Consider the following 17,718-nt stretch of genomic DNA (forward strand, 5'->3'; position numbering starts at 1 on the left):
GCGACATGTTATTAGTTAACATGCGCCATTTTGGTCGTGTCCGCTCGCGTTGATAACGCAATAACAGTTCACATGAAGTGATTTCTGTAAGGATCGTGTTGTTCATAGGAGTGTGGCTCGACCTCGGCATATGGTCTGTTACACTACGAAATTGGTCTGTTATACTACCAAATTGGTCTGTTATGCTACCAAATTGGTCTGTTATACTACCAAATTGGTCTGTTATACTACCAAATTGGTCTGTTATACTGCCAAACATCTGCATGGCCAATAATGTGGTCATTTGATAGAACCATGTTCTATCGTTAAACAACTAGTTTGTATCTTGATGCGTCTCGTCCTCGCCAGAACACGGAATTCCAGTCAGTCATGCAAGAGCCAGCACTGCGGCATGACGACAACTGACAACAAGCATGAAACGAATCACAGATCCGATGCCCGATTTTTTGCTGTTGTCTTGTGCCGATGTGTCTGTGTACGTGACTTGCTGCGTAGATACCGAACATGTGGTTTTGTGTCATCCACAAAGGCTCTGTGTGGTCAGAAGGCGCTGTGTTTCAGTGTACACCAGTGTCCCGAGTGGTCACCAGACGTGGTGTTTCAGTTACACCAGTGTGCCGAGAAGTCGCCAGACGTGGTATTTCAGTTACACCAGTGTGCCGAGTGGTCACCAGACATGGTGTTTCAGTTACACCAGCGTGCCGAGTAGTCACCACACGTGGTGTTTCAGTGTACACCAGTGCCCGAATGGTCACCAGACGTGATGTTTCAGTTACACCAGTGTGCCGAGTGGTCACCAGACGTGGTGTTTCGGTTACACCATTGTCCCGAGTAGTCACCATACGTGGTGTTTCAGTTACACCAGTGTCCCAAGGGGTCACCAGACGTGATGCTTCAGTTACACCAGTGTGCCGAGTCGTCACCAGGCGTGATGTTTCAGTTACACCAGTGCCCGAATGTCACCAGACGTGATGTTTCAGTTACACCAACGTCCGTCCATAGTGGTCACCAGAAGCGATGTTTCAGTGTACACCATTAAGCGCGAGTACGAGACCCAGACAGACGGCGCAACGCGCAAGTTCGCCGACCTCGCTCCTCGACCTATCGAAGGCGTTGGACCCAGGACCCACCAGGGCATGCCAGTGACGCTGAAGTCGGTGAGATGAACTCCTGTGGCTCACCGCCAGTCATTCCGGGATGTCATTTAGGCGGTTTTGGCTTTTGCGTTTGTCTGCAAGTTGCGAACGCATTTGGCCGGCACGGTGGCTTCCGGGCATGTGTCATAAACCATGACTTTTGTTTCCATGCAACGACCCATTTTCACACACCGCGTAAACATGCAAACGTTCCAATCCTCCACGCAACCGCGATCATCGTCCGTCCCAGAAGCGACCGCCAAAGCCGGCTGCGTTGCGGGCTGGCCAGCCTGACTCTGCGCCATTAACCTCGAACGTATAAACCGATATGGGTCGTTTAAAAACCACGGTTGCCGGCCTCGCCCGCCCGTTGAAAGCCGTCATTTTCCAACCCGGGAGTGCTGCTGAATGACCTGCTGTTGGGGTCGATCATTTGTGCGATTCAGTGGACCACTGGGAGCGGCTGGCAGCTTGGGACGTCGTGCGTGGTGCTGGCTGCGCTCAAGGCAGAGTCGCGTCCCCTGGACGATTGGTCGAGCTCTGATAGCGGCTAACTCTCTGGGGCTCCGGCGGCCTAACCAGGAGGGAAGCCTTTGGGGTCATGCTCAGTGGAGGAGACGGGGCTCCCTTTAGTGAAAGGCAGCATTACTTGTTGATAGCTCAGGTGTCTGTTGGACTTGTCCGTGTCCACCCAAAGAACAAATTATTAGGAAACATGAAGACGCGTACGTTTTGTGGGGAAAGAGATCAGCGTCAGGGAATTTTTGAGGGGATGCGGCAACGCTTAAAGGCTGGATGGTCGCAGGCTACCTCATAATTAGTCCTGAAGTGCACAAGAGCGCGTCCCTAACCATCCAGACCGTGCGGGGCAGCCGTTGCAGAGCGCTGCCCAGATCAGACCACGTCAGGCCAGGCCTGACCACGGTCCGCCGGTCTCATCCTGTCGCCAGTGGGGCGGTCGGTGCGGTGGCAACAATACGAGCACGACGCACGCGATCCCCCCCCCCCCCCCCGGTGCGGGGGGGGGGGGGAGGGGAAGGGGTAGCCGCGCCCGCCGGGAGGTCATGTGACAATCAGCCTGGGAGCTCCGGGCCGCCCAGCGCGGGGCGGGCGGGACGAGGAGGGGGAGGGGCGATGCCGATGGGCCCTGCCAGCGGCCCGACGGTGGTTGTTAAGAGACGAAAGGGCAGCTGATGACGTGGTGCCATGCGCCTCAATTATTGCACAGGAAACAAAGGACATTAGTAGCCATGCGCGGAAGTAGCGCACGGAAGTGCACTACGAAATTGTAGACGTACGCTGTCGAATACTTGACGTCACATTTTTAATCCGCATCATAAACCATTTCGGTTATCTCGTGACACCTGCAACTGACGTCGTCGCGACCGTCGCGGATTGTCGCGCGCTGCTCACGAGAGGCGGCGAAACGCCATCTGACGATGCGGATATGCGAACCAGGGGCAGTTGTTTCGCATTTCCATGCTAGCAACGGAACAAACATTCCGCGTTGGCGCAATCGCACTTGAGCGTGAAGGCATCCAGTTTGATGTTTATTTGTATCTGCGTTTGTGTGTACGGGGTTTGGGCGCTGGACCGCTCGCCGCAGATGGCGACTATGTCGCCACCATTCCATTATGTGCGGCCATATCGTCCGCGTCGACTGCAGAATTTCAACGCTGTCGTCATCAAATTGAGCGTTGGTGGAATGGGCACAAACCACCGGAAGACGGATTCCAAACTGCCGAAATACCACACGAAGATTCGTGGGGCCCATGGAGCCGTGGGGCAAAACAATGTGCTTGTCAGTTGGTCACGAAGATGCGCGATGTAGCGTGCACTTGACGTCGATGTGGCGTGCACTTGGCGTGCCTTCACTGGCCGGATAGCTGAAGGGTGTGCCGTGCCTGCCCGCAGGCGGTCAAGGAGGAGCACCAGCCCGAGTGGTACAAGCTGATGTACGACAGCCTGCATCGCGCCAAGCCAGGTACGGACCATGGGTCGGGTCGTGGCAGGTCATGTCAGCTCAAACCAGGTCATGCTAGGTCAGGCCATATCGGGTAATGTCAGGTCACGTCAGGTCGTATCAGGCCACGCTACATAGTGTCAGGTCAGCTCAGGTTAGGTTATGTCAAATCAAGTCAGATCAGGTCAGGTCAGGTCAGATCGGAGAGGAGGCGCCAGCCGCGCTGGGGACGTGGGAGGATGGAACTTGGACGCTGCAGGTCTTCGGTCAGAGTTTTGCAGGCGGTAGCATCGCCCTTGGCAGGGGCGAGGGCGTGGTCTTCAGTTTGAATGACCCCCCCGACCACAGGACCTCGTATCCCACCGCCAAGTACCGTCCACAAATGTCGAAGTATGATGTCAGAGATAAGTGTCTCACAACAGTCCGCACGGTTTGGAGAATAGCAGCTTGCGTGTGACGTAGACAGTTGTGACGTCATAGGTTGCAACCTCAGGTGGGCACTCTGCCAATGGGCAGTGCGGCCCGGGCGATTCCCCAGAACGCGGAGGATTCACTGAGGACCGATGGTGTGCAGATTCATTCCATGCAACAGCTGCCTGCAATGTGCGTTGCCGGCCCATTGCGCATTTTAATTACGTTGGAGTATGTCGCTGTATGGCATGTCGCTCTATGGCATGCCGCTATATGGCACAAGCGGCATGCTGCGCGCCAGTGTCTGCGCGTGACAGCCGCTTGTTGTTGGCTGGATGTTTCCTGCTTCGTGAGGGCGTGGGGTCGAGAGCGAATGTCCTTGCTGGTGAGATTGGACCTGGGTCCTGGTGCGACCTGTGCGCACGCGATGCGGGATGGGGGGTTTCCATCGGTCATCAGTGCCCAGTGACCTTGTCAGGTCATTGACGTCGGACGATGCAAACCATGCGTCAGCCAGCAGAGATTAATATCTGACATCCAAATCGCTTTGGTTCATGATTATAAAACGCTGGCAGACCGCCGCCTCACAACACACGCGCTCACACGTAACACGTCACTGCTGTGACGGAGCCAATCAGCCAATCAGCGAGGCGGACACAGTAGGCCAATCAGCGGGCTGCTTTCAGTTTGCGCGGCCTCCGCGAACGGCAGCGCGGCAGACATCAGATAACAACGCAACCACAATGCAACCGCGGCGTCGATGGCAGCCAATCAGCGCCCGCCGCGGCGCCCCACTTCCACTGCCATGTTTGTATGTGTGTTTGTGGGGGGGGGGGGGAGGGGACGTACGGTGTGCAGACAGTCCCCGCCGTCGTGTGGCAGAGAACCGGTAGGTGTGGGGGCAGATGACAGTGGGCAGAGGTGAGGGCGGGGTCGACCTGTGGGGTATGGGTGGGGGTGGGGGGGGGGGGGGGGGGTAGTTTTTAGCCAGCTTGAAGGGCTAGCCGGCTTGGGACATGTCCCATCTTTGGGACATGTTCCAAAAGCATACTCTAGTGAAACCTCAGGGCTTGTTACGTCTTGGAATAGCACTGGGTCGTGCCACTGCACCACCGTCAAGACATAATAAGGACATCAATTTTAATTACTTTTGCGTCCACATTACATTGTCAACGCTTTGTAGCAGTACTGCACTTCTTCCCTGCAGTCGCGATTACCGTTGTCTTGACTACCGCCCTCCGTACATCTACTGGTGCGAATAAAAGAACGTTTGTGATTAGCCCATCGGGTGTTATGATCTTGTTACCGAGAAGCGCACTGGTTGAGGTTTGCACCAGTGCATCACTGTGTACTATGTGATACTGCGATTCTTCAAGCTTAACTGCACCGCGAAAAGGGCCGCTGTGGTAAACGCCGTAGGGGAGAAATCAAAGCCATAATATATCGCTTTGCTGAATTCGCGGGATGATAGCTTCACGTTCCACATCTGTTTGTATGAACAGAGGGCACCAAGCTTTCGTACCATTTATTACCCAAGCATTTTTGACACATTGGTGTGTTGAAAACATTACGGAACACGCACGTTGGAAACAGCAAGGTAAATAAAAGCTTTTTCTTTAATAGTGGTGAGCAGCGGGCCAAATGAAACTTTCCCGCAGGAGAGGCTACTTCAAATTCTGACTTTTCAGGATGGCTTCGAGAAAGCTTCTATCGGTGATCAAGTCGTACATGTCTGCTGTAACAATGAGTGAAAAGTACAAAAAGGTGGGATGCTCCTTGTAAATGAGCAAAAAACCTTAGGCTCATGCACCGGTATTCTGAAAGGCTTTCGCTGGCACAAAAAGCGCACCTCGTTCGCCAAGTGCGCCGCCCGTGTTCAGATTTTCACCGTTTTGCCTAGCAACGCCTCTACCGTGACCTTCCACACGCGGCGCCTGAACACGTCCCTGCGGCGCCCGGCCAGGTTGCGCCTGGGCGCGCCCCTGTCATGCCGTGACGCACCGCCAAAGGACCGGCGCACGCGCGTTACCAGTGAAAAAATCGGACGCCACAAAACGGCCGGCGCGCTATTGTTTCGCGGTGTCGTCAATAGAGGGCGTTTGTCGGCGCGGCTCAAGGTCGCTGATGGCGCCCGTGCTGCCATATCCAGGCCGCCGACACGGAGGCGCAGCCTGCAATTTACGCACAGTGGTATTGTGCGGCGGTGGGGTGCGTGCTAATGCAGCGTTGTTCTGTCCAAACGCCCGCTGTCCTGATGTTCCCGTGGGAGGGCGAGGTGCTGGAAAATGACCTCCGGAGCTCACTCAGCTGCCTGCTTAGTTCTGCTGCGCTCTGCTCAGTAGAAGCCTGTTAAATCATTACTGTCGTGGCATGCAGGGTCAGTCATCTCGTTCTGTGATATTGCTGCCCGCTGATTGGTCCATACGTGTTGGCGGCATATTCAGTAGGTTCCAGCTCAAAGTCCTCCGCACAGATCGGGAATGTTTTCGAAACCGATAACGCGGATGATCATCTACGTTTCAGACGGTGTCCGGGTTCTGTACAAAACTAAAGGTAATCTGTGCTCGTCCAGCTGATGCAATCACGTGTCTGTCCACTTTGGCGTTTTCCCCATCGCTGCATTTTGCGAAACTAACAAAATTTCGAACGCTTTTGGGCGTTGCTGTTTTATTGATGTTGAAGGAAACTTTCGGTTTGTGTTCTAATGCTCACTCTTGCTATTTCTGATGCATTTCCTTTTATATTTGTCTGGCGCTGCTTGTTTTTTTGACATCAAAAGCAGATTTTTCTGGACTTTTTATGTAAGTTCATACCGTTTCTAATTTATGTGTTTTCAAGCACGGCTATCACATCTCTGTCTTCTTGATTTTTCGTTCATCCTCTTTCCCGATTTCCAACGTCTTTCACCACCGCGACGTCCCACCAGGGACGCAGCCAGCGTTTTCTCCGGGGGAAGCAAGCTTCGGTCACGAACGCATGCATGCATGCATGAGAACGCATCACGCCGATTTTTACATTGTTGTCGGGAGCCATCTATGCTGAATTAATACCAAAATGCGAGCCTAAAGGGAAGGCCCCTTTCCTTCTCCTGGCTGCGCTGCTGCGCCCCTGCGCCTCCGCTGCTTGCCATGCATGGGATACCGTGCTTCGCTCGACCTGACTGCTCTATCCTGCCCCTCCCCCCCCCCCCCCGTGACGCCGTGTGCGTGTCTGTCGGCGTGCGCACCTCCGCCCAAACACGGCCGTCGCTCGCTGCCGGCGGTGGGCGTGTTTGCGGCGCCGGCCGCTCACCTCTGTCGCGTCTCGTGCGCGAGCGCCCTCGAGCGTGACGACTTGGTTGGTACGACAATCGCCGCGCCCCCGCGCGCACGCCGGCGCCGGCGCTGCTCTGGTGCGCTCTGCCAGGGATGGTGAAGGGCGCGACTGGCTCCGTGTCGTTTGAGCTTTTGGCACGGCTTGGAGGAGCCGAGCGTGTGCTCTGATGTGTCTGTTCTCGTGATGACTCATGATTGGACGCTGTCACGCTTTTTGGGACCACCAGCACCGATCAGCGACCTGTTCACGCGCGTTTTTGTCACCCGTTACTTCCATTTAGCGTTTCGCTTGGTAATTTGTATGTGTTTTGATCATATCATGCTAATGATTGTCCCACCACGCAGTCTAACGAGACTGACGACGATAACAACGACCGGACCCAGAGCGACGTTGACCCGAAAAATGATCCGTGACCCGAGTCTGACCTAACGGAGTGACCTATGACCCAAGCCTGACCTGACAGATGAGCGTTCGTCAGTCGGTCTCATGGACGTGAACAACGCCCAGACAAGACAGCTTTGGGCAAGGCTGACGTGAGGGAAGACACGTGCTGGCATGGCGGGCAGCCGTAGGACAACTGTTTTGAGGGTGTTCGTAGAAGAATCAGTTTCAGGCCACCAATTTCCTTTTTAAGCGCCTTTCAAGTTTGCATTACCCGTTCAAGGAATACGACATGTCAATGATCCACGCCTTTCAACATTCATCTCCGGTTCCGAAAGTTTCACAGCTTCCCGAGCATCCTATCTGTCATCTTTTAAGTTGACACGCCATTGCCTAGCCGGCTGTGTCAAGAATGATGGCATTGCCGTCAAGTCAGCTCTTGTCCAGACCAATGGACAGCCAATGGATTCTGTCGGGTAACATTAGAGTCATGCGTGGCCAGCCCCAGGAGCAGTCGCTCTAAACTCGCGTTTATGTTATCTGGGCCTTTATCTGGGCCTTTAACTTGCTGTGCTGCTGCACAGTAAGTTGGGGTCACGTAACACGTGTCACTCACGTGTCATATGGCGGCCTTACGTCCCATTCAGCCTGCGCGGAGCCTTGGTGATGTCCGTCTGTCTTCTTTACTACGAGTTTCCGGCGCTTCCGCCGAAGCCAAAGCCCTTTCGCAGTGCCCCTCACGTCAGCCCAGCGCCGCATCCTCACCTCCGAGCAATGGACGGGTGTTGGTTGCTCAGCCCCATCCGGTGTTCGGTGCGGACGGTTCGCCTCGCCCTGGTGCGTGGTGCGGGCTAAGCCGGCTCCAGCTGGTCTTGCTGGCCGTCCACCAGCGGCTCACCACTCACGGGCTGGCGCTGTCGCCTGACAGGCGCGGCGCGAGCTGGCGCTGCCTGCCGCGCGGTGCGGCTGGGTGGGGTGCTAGACGTGCTGGAGCGCCACGGACGGCAGGGCAGGAGGTTGTACCCGCCGCGGCTGTCACCGCTTATGTCCCCGCGATGAATCTCGCTCCCCCTCCTCCTCCTCCTCCTGATATTCCTCCTCCTCCTCCTCCTCCCCCCCCTCTTCCTGCTTCTCCTGATACTCCTCCTCCTCCTCCTTCTCTTCCTCCTCCTCTCCTCCCCCCCTCTTCCTCCTCCTCTTCCTCTCCTCCTCCTCTTTCTCATCCCCCTCCTCCTTCCTCCTCTGCCTCATCTTCCGCCTCCTCCTCCCTGGTCCTCCTCATCCTCACCCCTTCTCCTCCTCCTCCCTCCTCCTCTGCCTCAAATCTACCTCCTCCTCCTCCTGGTCCTCCTCATCATCCTCCCCCTCCTCCTTCTCCTCCTCCTCCTCTTCCCTCCTCCTTCTTCTGTCAACAGCCTGCGACATGTGCCCGCCATATCTCCATCGCCCTGAAATCCTGAGCTGTCGCTCCCCTCCCCTAACCGACGCAACAGAACGGCGCTGAAGGACGCGGCCAGGTGTCCTGGGGGGTCAGGCGGATGGCAAGGGGCGAGAATTAGCTCCTACCGGTGCTCGCTCAGGTGCGAAATGAGTAGAGGGTGCGTGGGCGGGGACACCCATGGGGTCTAGTGACCTTGACATCAATTGTTCTGATAACATCACTGATAGCATTGCATGGATGGTATTTACTGCCTCTTCGGATGGCTTGAACTCCCGATGTTTATCCAACTTTTACATCGACAGTAGTAAATTACTTCCGACGTTGCAACTAGCATTTGTTTCATAAGAGCATGTAGCCACAATATCACATATACCTCTCCATTCTCTTAGTTATTCTACGAGGAATAAGGCTATGGATACGGTCGATATGTACGTACGTACTATGATATGTACGTTGAAATACTTTCACAGACGTCTGAACAACCTTTTGAAAACTTTTAGCAGACAATGATTCCCTGCAGCGCAGAGTTGCTGAGTTGCATAAGCAGTCCCGTAATTTAGGCACGCACGCAGAGACACCATTATTTTGTTATCATTGCTGTCTCTTATGGCGGCAGTTCTCCCATTCTCCTCCATAACAACTAGCTCATATTGTACCCGCGCGTAGGAGCTCTATACAATTCCAAGACTGGGATGGGTAATAGGGGGGGGGGGGGGGGGCACAGCAATATGGCTGCTATTTCGGAGAGCACTAAAATGACATCATCAAACCACCGTTTTCTGAGGAGTCCTCCCCATCTCAAGTTCACACTTCTACCCTCACCCCATAACCTTCCAATTTCCCTCCTCCACCTCCACATCGTCACGCACCTCCCGCCACAGACCTCTGGCGGCCGCGTGGCGCCGCCTGTGTGCCAGGACGGCGGAGCGGACCGCGCCGGTCTGACGGGCAGTGGTAGCCGGGGTGTCGCCCGGACCGGACGTGCCCGGCCCGCCTGCCGTCCTCCCCTCCCCGCCCAGCAGGTCAGTGGCGCGGCCACGCAGGAAGTGCTCGGCAGCAGGCGCGTCCCGGACAGGAGCGGCTGCTGTGTGGCGCGGACAGGCTGTGGAACGGCGCGGACAGACGGCTATGTGGCACGAACAGACTGCTGTGGGGTGCAGACAGGCTGCTGTGTGGCGCGGACAGACTGCTGTGTGGCACGGACAGGCTGTGGAATGGCGCGGACAGACTGCTGTGTGGCGCGGCCAGACTGTGGAATGGCGCGGACAGATTGCTGTGTGGCGCGGACAGACTGCTGTGTGACACTGACTGGCTGCTGTATGACACGGACGTACTGCAGTGTGGTGCGGACAGACTTGACTCCGCTGTGAGAAATAAATAGCCAGCTGTGTGGTGCGTAAAAAGTATTGTTTCGAACACGGAATGTTTATTGTGGACACCGACTTGTGTGCTTTCAAAGACCTGTTGAGAGAAGCCTGGACTGTGAGAATGTCACGAAGAGACCAGAGTGTCATGTAACAGCTGGTATCGCGCACACGAGTGTCACGTGCCGCAGTGCAGACGGCTAGAGCCACCGAGTGTGCTGCTAGAACATCCGCCAGTGTTTTGAGAAGCCAGACCAGCTTTGGGAACATACCCATTTATCTGCATGCACTTCGCTGAGACTCGACAGCTTCGGCGCGTATTTTGGGAAGACTAGTGACGCACTGCAACAAGCACGCTTGGACGTCGAGTAATGGCCACCGCTCGCGGCAGGGTCGAACTGCACCAAATCCCCGACCAGGCGTAATGGAATCGGCGGCATGACACGGTTACAGCCGACCGCTACGGTTGTCGCTTAGTAACGTCATAAGTGCTCCGGCACGTGCCACGCGGCGGCGCTGGTTGGCACAGAGGCTGGGCACCACTCGGCGGAGATGGGGTCGCGACCTCGGCGAGAGGGCACTGACCTGGCGACGGACCCCGATGCTCCGCAGAAGTGCGAGCCATCACGGGACGGCGCCGGGTCCGCTGATCGATTTATCCCGTAGTGGGCCGTTCGAACTCAACAAGGTTACGTATTTAAGGGTCGTATATAACGCCGACTGCGAACTGGATCGCAGCAGTTGAACCCAGCTGCGGTTCACAAACTAAATTTACCAACGAAATAGCCCAACGCATGGGCGAGTGAAGTTCTCAAGGTACCCTTTTATCACCCATAGTCGTGAGCTCTTCGGTGCCTGATTAACGGGCTCACGGACCCACGGGGAGTCGGGCTCACGGACCCACGGGGAGTCGGGCTCACGGACCCACGGGGAGTCGGGCTCACGAACCCACGGGGAGTCGGGCTCACGAACTGAACGCATCAATGCGCTGGGGCCTGACATTGACGATGAAAGCATCAAGGTAATGAGGCTTGACGCGTCAACTGACGGCCCGGGTAATGAGGCGCATGAAGTACAAACGCTGGTCGAGGAAGCAGAGCCGAAACTTCCAGCGTCCCAGCTTCCACACGTGAGATCGGTGTATTAATGATCTCCGAACCAACCTCAAATTGACCCGCAATGGACTGGGCCGAAACCCTGCACAGTCCAAGCTGACGCCAATCGGCAAGCTGGCCGAGCCAGAAGGGAACCAATCGCACCACCTCCGGGGTAGATCCCGCTCCGACAGCGTGATTTCACTTGTAGTGGACTGCGATGTAGTGTATACACTGTAGTGGACTGCGATGACCTGTGGACTGGAGCGACCCAGCCGGCTTGTTTTGATCACGTGACCGGACGCCCGGTCCCTGGCGAGCTTCCTGTCGTCATCGATTCGTCATAATGCGAAGGGGGAGGGGCTAGCGCCGTTCAGCGCCGACCCCACCCCCGACAAAACACCCGACTGGGCTGGGCTGGACTGGGGTGGGTGAGGAGGGGAGGAGGGAGGGCTGACGCCTGAACCCATTACTTGAGTGGGCGGTCCGGCCTCAGGACACTTCGGAACCGTTCGGCACAATCACGTGCGAACTGCCGCCACCTATTCAGCAGACGACTGTACCGCGTCGGCTTTGCGCCCGCCGAAACTGGACCGAGCCGTATTGACCAAACGTTCCGAGAGAGCCGCCGCCGGCCGCCGGCCGCGCCGGGCGCCGCTGGCCGCCGCTGATGACCCTGACCCGTCGACAGGTCGGTACAACTACCAGGGCGGTGGATACGCGAGCGAGCCGGAGGCGGGGTACGCCTCGGACACGGGCCGGCGCGCGGCCTTCGGCGGCAGGGACCAGCCGGACGCGGAGTGAGTAGATGGGCCGTTATGGTCTGAATGGGTCTGTGGAAGGTTGGATGGTAGTTTCGTAAATTAAACTGGGGGGGGGGGGACACAGGGAATTGCTAGATGTGCTTCTAAAATACACATCAAGCGTGCTTTCCCGAACTTGACTCATCTTGTTCTCAAAGTTGGGAAAGGAGGGCTGGAGTCACTGACTCAACAGAAGAACTACGCCCGATGATGATGATGTTTAGGCTTAGGAGCGCTTCGACCGCCTTGATCATTTTACGCACAAAAACTACGATCTTGGTGGAAAGCCCGCAGTAGACCTATAGTCTACCAAGAGTGTAGAAGTGTGTAGTAGTATACCGTAGTAGGCCCACATTGGTGAGTGGGTCTACGTCTTGATTGCATGCTGCAGGCCTTGTCGCTCACGTGTTTATGAAGGGATAGCACGGATTTAATAGCCTGTCGTCGTTGTCGTTTCCCGTTAGCGCGATCTAACGCGAAGACAATAGTTCTGAACGAAAACAACGACTTAACAAATCCAACGGAACCAACAAACTGTCCCTCGCTGGCTGTCACGCAAGATGATTAAAAACGATTGGGTGATCATTGTCGAATAAGAACTCAATTTGTCTAGGGCAGGGGTGTGGTTTTATATTAGGTTGGGGAAGACTCCATCACCTCTGTGTTTTACTCCAGCCCCCCAAACTCTGAGAAGAAAGTGGACCAAAGCAGGGGTGAAACCCGTTTGTTGACGCATTTTGGAGGAATGCTTTATGATTGTTCACTTCTCAGGACCCCCCCAACTCATGTTGCGAAACTAGGCCTCTGCTCTTCGGCAAATTATTATCGTGGCACACGATTTCTGAGTACTCAATTCGCAAATTATTATCGCTGCACACGGTTTCTGAGTACTCAATTCGCAAATTATTATCGCTGCACACGGTTTCTGAGTATTCAATTCGCAAATTAGTATCACTGTACACGGTTTCTGAGCACTCAATTCGTTGGTGAGCATTGCCTCACGTAAACCAGACCCCAACTGATCACAAATTACGAACGTCAAACCGTCACCGTACGTCACGGCTGGCTCCGTCCTTGACCTTCACGCAACTCCCCGTGGCCTCACTCTTCCCCGGCTGACCCCGGCGACCCCTTGAACCCTCGGGCGCCATTTCCAGCGCACCCCGACCAGCTGGAGGCCCCGGTGTCATGTACTATTGACCGAGTCGCCGGCGGCAATCGATGGTGAAGTGTGAGCGTTCGGAGGCAGGACAGCCACGGCACGTGTTCAGTGGGGACAGAAACACTGGTCCGTATGGACAGACATGGCGCCGCGCCGCCGCCGGCAGCTTGCGGGCCGCCGTGCTGGTGAACGGTCTGTGCTGGCTGCCGTGCTGGTGAACGGTCTGTGCTGGCCGCCGTGCTGGTGAATGGTCTGTGCTGGCCGCCGTGCTGGTGAGCGGTCTGTGCTGGCCGCCGTGCTGGTGAACGGCCTGTGCTGGCCGCCGTGCTGGTGAGCGGTCTGTGCTGGCCGCCGTGCTGGTGAGCGGTCTGTGCTGGCTGTCAGGCGGGCTGGGTTCCCCGCAGCCGGTGTCTTCCAATCTCTCAGAGGTAAGAAGTGAACGCGATGGAATGTAGTACGGCGGAATTTGGAGCAGCCATGGGCACATTGTCTTCTGTAGATATGCAAGGCAGCGACGCACCTTCATGGTAGCTACCGGACGCTCGTGCCCCTCCCTTACTGACTTTACGGCATGCATGACGTGATTATTTAAGGCGGGAGTGGATTACGTACATCACTCAATATTGGGAGTTCAAACTTATTTTAGATGGACACGTAAAATGAGAATATCACAAACACGTTACGCTGTTTGACGACGTGCAAAAAATCTCGCGTGCCTGTGGCGCGCTTAACTCAGTTTTCAATGACAGTTTTTGTAGTGGTGCCCCTCCCTGCTGTAAAACCTGCGTACCACCCTCGTCCAGTTCCCACGGCACTTTGTGACTCAGGTTTGACTCAGGGTTTGACCTGAGGTTGACTCAGGGTTTCCTTGAATTTTCAGTTTTAGATGGTTTTATGGATCATTTTAAGGAGATTGATGTACCCCGCTGAAGGTCTGGGGCTGCTTGAGTGGGTTACTTTATAATTATGTTATACCGCAAGGGTCGAACATATTTTAGTGACATGATCATTGCATGATTGCATAACATTTCGTGCCAGGTTATCCGTGTCAAGTTTTATGTCTTTTCATTTAAAAAAGAGACGTCGCACTAGCAGTGAGCGTTTGTTTCTTTCTTCCTTTGCCGCCTGGTTCCGAGTGCCCATACAACGTGCTCTAGCGTTGGTTACGCTGAGCGAGTGACGGGGAGGGCTGGCATGTCGGGAGTTTGCCCATGTGAGCAACATGAAATGTTGTGCGTCTTAAACCCACTGTGGGTGAAAGGGAACCATCCGTGTGCAGAACCCGGACACTACCCTCACATCCGGTTGACTGAATTACAGTTGGGCCCAAATCTCGCTCGCGCCGTGTCGTGCACCGATACATGTAATAGTCACCTGAGCTCGCGGTCTTTGGCGAAGTTCTGATGAAGAGACTACCGTCCGGATCGCTTCCACAGTTTGTGCGCCTCCAGTTCATCTCCTTTACATATGACTGGCAGTGCATTTAACTGGCCGTATCGTCGTCTCTGTCGATAACCAGCCGCACTTATGTGGGTCCAGAACCGTGACGTCATATGAACAGCGGCGGTTGGCGGCCGCGACCTTATACGATCATCATTCATCAATATCCCTGCTCAGTTAACGCAGCATATGTGTGTTCCGTTTACGGCGAAGCGTAAAACCATCATATGTACTGGAACCAGTGACACCATCCCTTGTGCTGGAAACCAGTGACACCAGCCTTTGTATTGGAACCAGTGTCACCATCCCTTGTATTGGAACCAGTGACACAATCCTTTGTGCTGGAACCAGCCAGGTCGTCATTTGCGGTGGAACCAGATGTATTTTACTGGTTCCAGCATCTAACTTCCCCAGTAACCAGCCGTTGCGGCTTCCCCTGTAACCAGTCGTTGCGGTTTCCCCGTAACCAGCCGAAGCATCTCCCTCAGTAACCTAGCCGTTGCGGCCTCTCCAGTAACCAGCGGGGCTCATGTGGTTACAGCTTCGGCGTGACGTCAGCGCCGCGTCGGCCGCTGTACCGTAACCAGCCGGGTCGCATCGAGGACTACCTGCCCGGCAGGTCATCGCTGGCGGAACGCGAGGCGAAGCAGGTCAGTTCAGCAGCGCCGGTGCCGACAGTGAGACTTTGGCACCGGAACGAGCGTCGCTTCCGTTTCCAACCAGCGTTACACGTTTGTTTTGTTGTTTCCATGTTACCACTTCTCAATTTTCCAACACATCATCTAGTTTCTCATTCGTAATGCATCGTTTATCTTTTCAGTGTTGCCTTGTTTTTCAGCGATCATTTTTCACTATCAATGACTGCTAGAAAACTGCTTCAGCTACGCTTGCATTGTGACTGCGGTCAGTCTTGCCGCAACGCGTTACGCAGCAATGCCATTACGCGGCAATGCCATTGCACAACAATGCCATTACGCAGCAATGTCGTTACGCAGCGGTACCGTTATACAGTCCCTTAATGTTCTGCCACGCCGTTCAACCCCACCAGGCGTCCTCTCTTGCGGCTACAGCCTGAACCGAAATTCCACCAACTACTTTGTGTGATCAAGTGACTGATATTGGCCCAACTGTTACGTGGCCATCATTGTGGGGTCCCTCAGTTAGCTAGCCGTCTACTTCTATCCCACCACTTCTTCCAATACCCGTCTAATGCATGGCTAGAATAGGGAGTCCTTCACATGGCTCATCGCAGCTGGTTGCGTCGGTGCTCAAGTCGGCGGTCACTGGCGCTTGGAAACGTGGAACGTATCTATCCTATATCACTAACATGACATATTTTTTGTTCGGCGGTCAAAGGTTCGTGACTTCCTCCACCACTCAGTGACTTAATAAGAATACACGCCATTTAAGTTAAGTGATAAGTGTCTGTATCTTGAGCTGCTCTGTACGATTCCGTTCCAAGTTTTGACATGATTCGGCGCTCTGATTTAGTATATTGTAACGTGATGGCGATGTTGGTTGCTGATAATGCACGCAAATAAGACTACAAACTAAACTAAATGCAGGTCCAAATTCAATAATGAAAAAATCACAGTGGCATACCAGCCAGTGGCATTTTTTCGTGTGAAGAAAAGCGAATGCATCTTCGAAGATGCGGTGAGTGCATGCTCACCTGACTTTTAGATTTTTGAACTTCTTATGAAAATCCTGGCATCGCATTCTCCGCAGTTGTGATAGACCACGCATGTAATTCTACCGAATCGTTGCTGCTCCATTTAGTTCCTTTTTACCACGCTTCGTTGGTAGTTTTTCTGATCGTCCTAAATGTTGCATGGTTCCCAATCCACCGACTCGATGCTTCCGGAATACATGACACTGTGTGAGAACCACTTTCACCCACGTTCTCGGCGCCGCTGGGCGTTGTTTAAAACGCAATGCGTCTGAGCCTTAACGAACCATAAACCATCCATCCGGGGCTGGGGCCGCTGTCATCAATCATTTTAAGCTGAGTTATACGCCTTTGTGTGCGGTTCGATGTGCTTTGGATTGGGCAGCTATTGATGTTCGCTTAGAGCTATTTATGAAATTGCGTCCTAAAAATCCTGGAATGTTTAGATGGCATATTGCGGCCCATGAATTTCTTATCTAGGCTCAACTTTCATGTGGGCGGAATCACTTCCGTGTAATTCAGCACTTTAGTGTCAGCTGGATGTCAAATGGCGCGGCCATTCGTGTTCCGAACGAGTAATTATGATTTGCCAGTTGGTAACTTCGTCCGTGTCGTACATCAATGCCGTTCTGCTCTGTTGGGGAAAATATACTTAAAGTGTTAAACGCAGGTGAGGCAGAGTTTGATAAGGAATACGTATCTCGGCAACAAAAGAGCAGCTAACGCAAACAATGTCAACAGATCTACGCAACTAAAAACGTTGTTGTTCATAAACGGATACCATATTTAAAAGGATCGTCAAGCACGCATGTTCCACAAGTCTAATGGCGCCTTAATAGCGTTGCTGGAAAAAACATACAGCCTTGTATTATCATTGACTTATGTACGCATTATTGTCGACTATATGAGTTGTTTCGACCCATCTCATGCGCATGATTATCGACTAAATACATTATTAACGCTTTCGCACGCATGTATCTATTGCGTATTCCATAAGTGGAAAATCTGGCCAGTCGCTGTCGGACATCGGTGCAGGGATGACCTTGTATCACCTTGGGATGGCGTGGGATGACCAGGGATGACCTGACGATATCCATTACACCACAATGAGCGAGGTGCTTTTGTGATTATCACTTGCGGACATCAATGCCGCAATCCGGTCACAATGCGAATCCCTGGTCACGGTTCGTGGCTTTCTAACTGGTCATCGCCTGCCTCTATTCTATACGCCGCTAGGCCATGTGACTTGCACGTTTTCTGTGAGCGATAATGCACCGATATCATGTGATCGACTTTTCATGGAATAGTTGGCGTGGCCTGTATTTTCAGTCTCTTGTCAGCGATGACTCCAGTTTTAATTTATCGATAAGCCATTGACCAGTAGAATCGTCATCCATAAACCACGCAGCAATGGTGTGGTGTGGTGAGGTGAGGTGAGGTGAGGTGAGGTGAGGTGAGGTGAGGTGAGGTGAGGTGAGGTGAGCACATTTGTGTGGGGTCAGCTTTGACATACGGCTTCTCTGATATGAACCGGAAGAT

The 17,718-nt window shown here is 54.1% G+C and overlaps 1 protein-coding gene across 1 annotated transcript in view; it reads left to right on the top strand.

The window, feature by feature from the left end:
- The window catches only part of LOC119094346 (uncharacterized), a gene marked incomplete at its 5' end in the record, with an annotated part of 79,665 nt that overhangs the window by 24,792 nt on the left and 37,155 nt on the right, over positions 1-17,718 (top strand). Inside the window, 5 exon segments of the mRNA XM_037217417.1 lie at positions 1,027-1,157; positions 3,051-3,120; positions 6,034-6,063; positions 11,797-11,905; positions 15,052-15,160. Coding sequence (XP_037073312.1) covers positions 1,027-1,157; positions 3,051-3,120; positions 6,034-6,063; positions 11,797-11,905; positions 15,052-15,160 — 449 coding nt within the window.

Source organism: Pollicipes pollicipes, unplaced genomic scaffold, assembly GCF_011947565.3.
Source record: "Pollicipes pollicipes isolate AB1234 unplaced genomic scaffold, Ppol_2.1 Scaffold_1600;HRSCAF=1878_pilon_pilon_pilon, whole genome shotgun sequence".
In the NCBI taxonomy this organism is placed as follows: domain Eukaryota; kingdom Metazoa; phylum Arthropoda; class Thecostraca; order Pollicipedomorpha; family Pollicipedidae; genus Pollicipes; species Pollicipes pollicipes.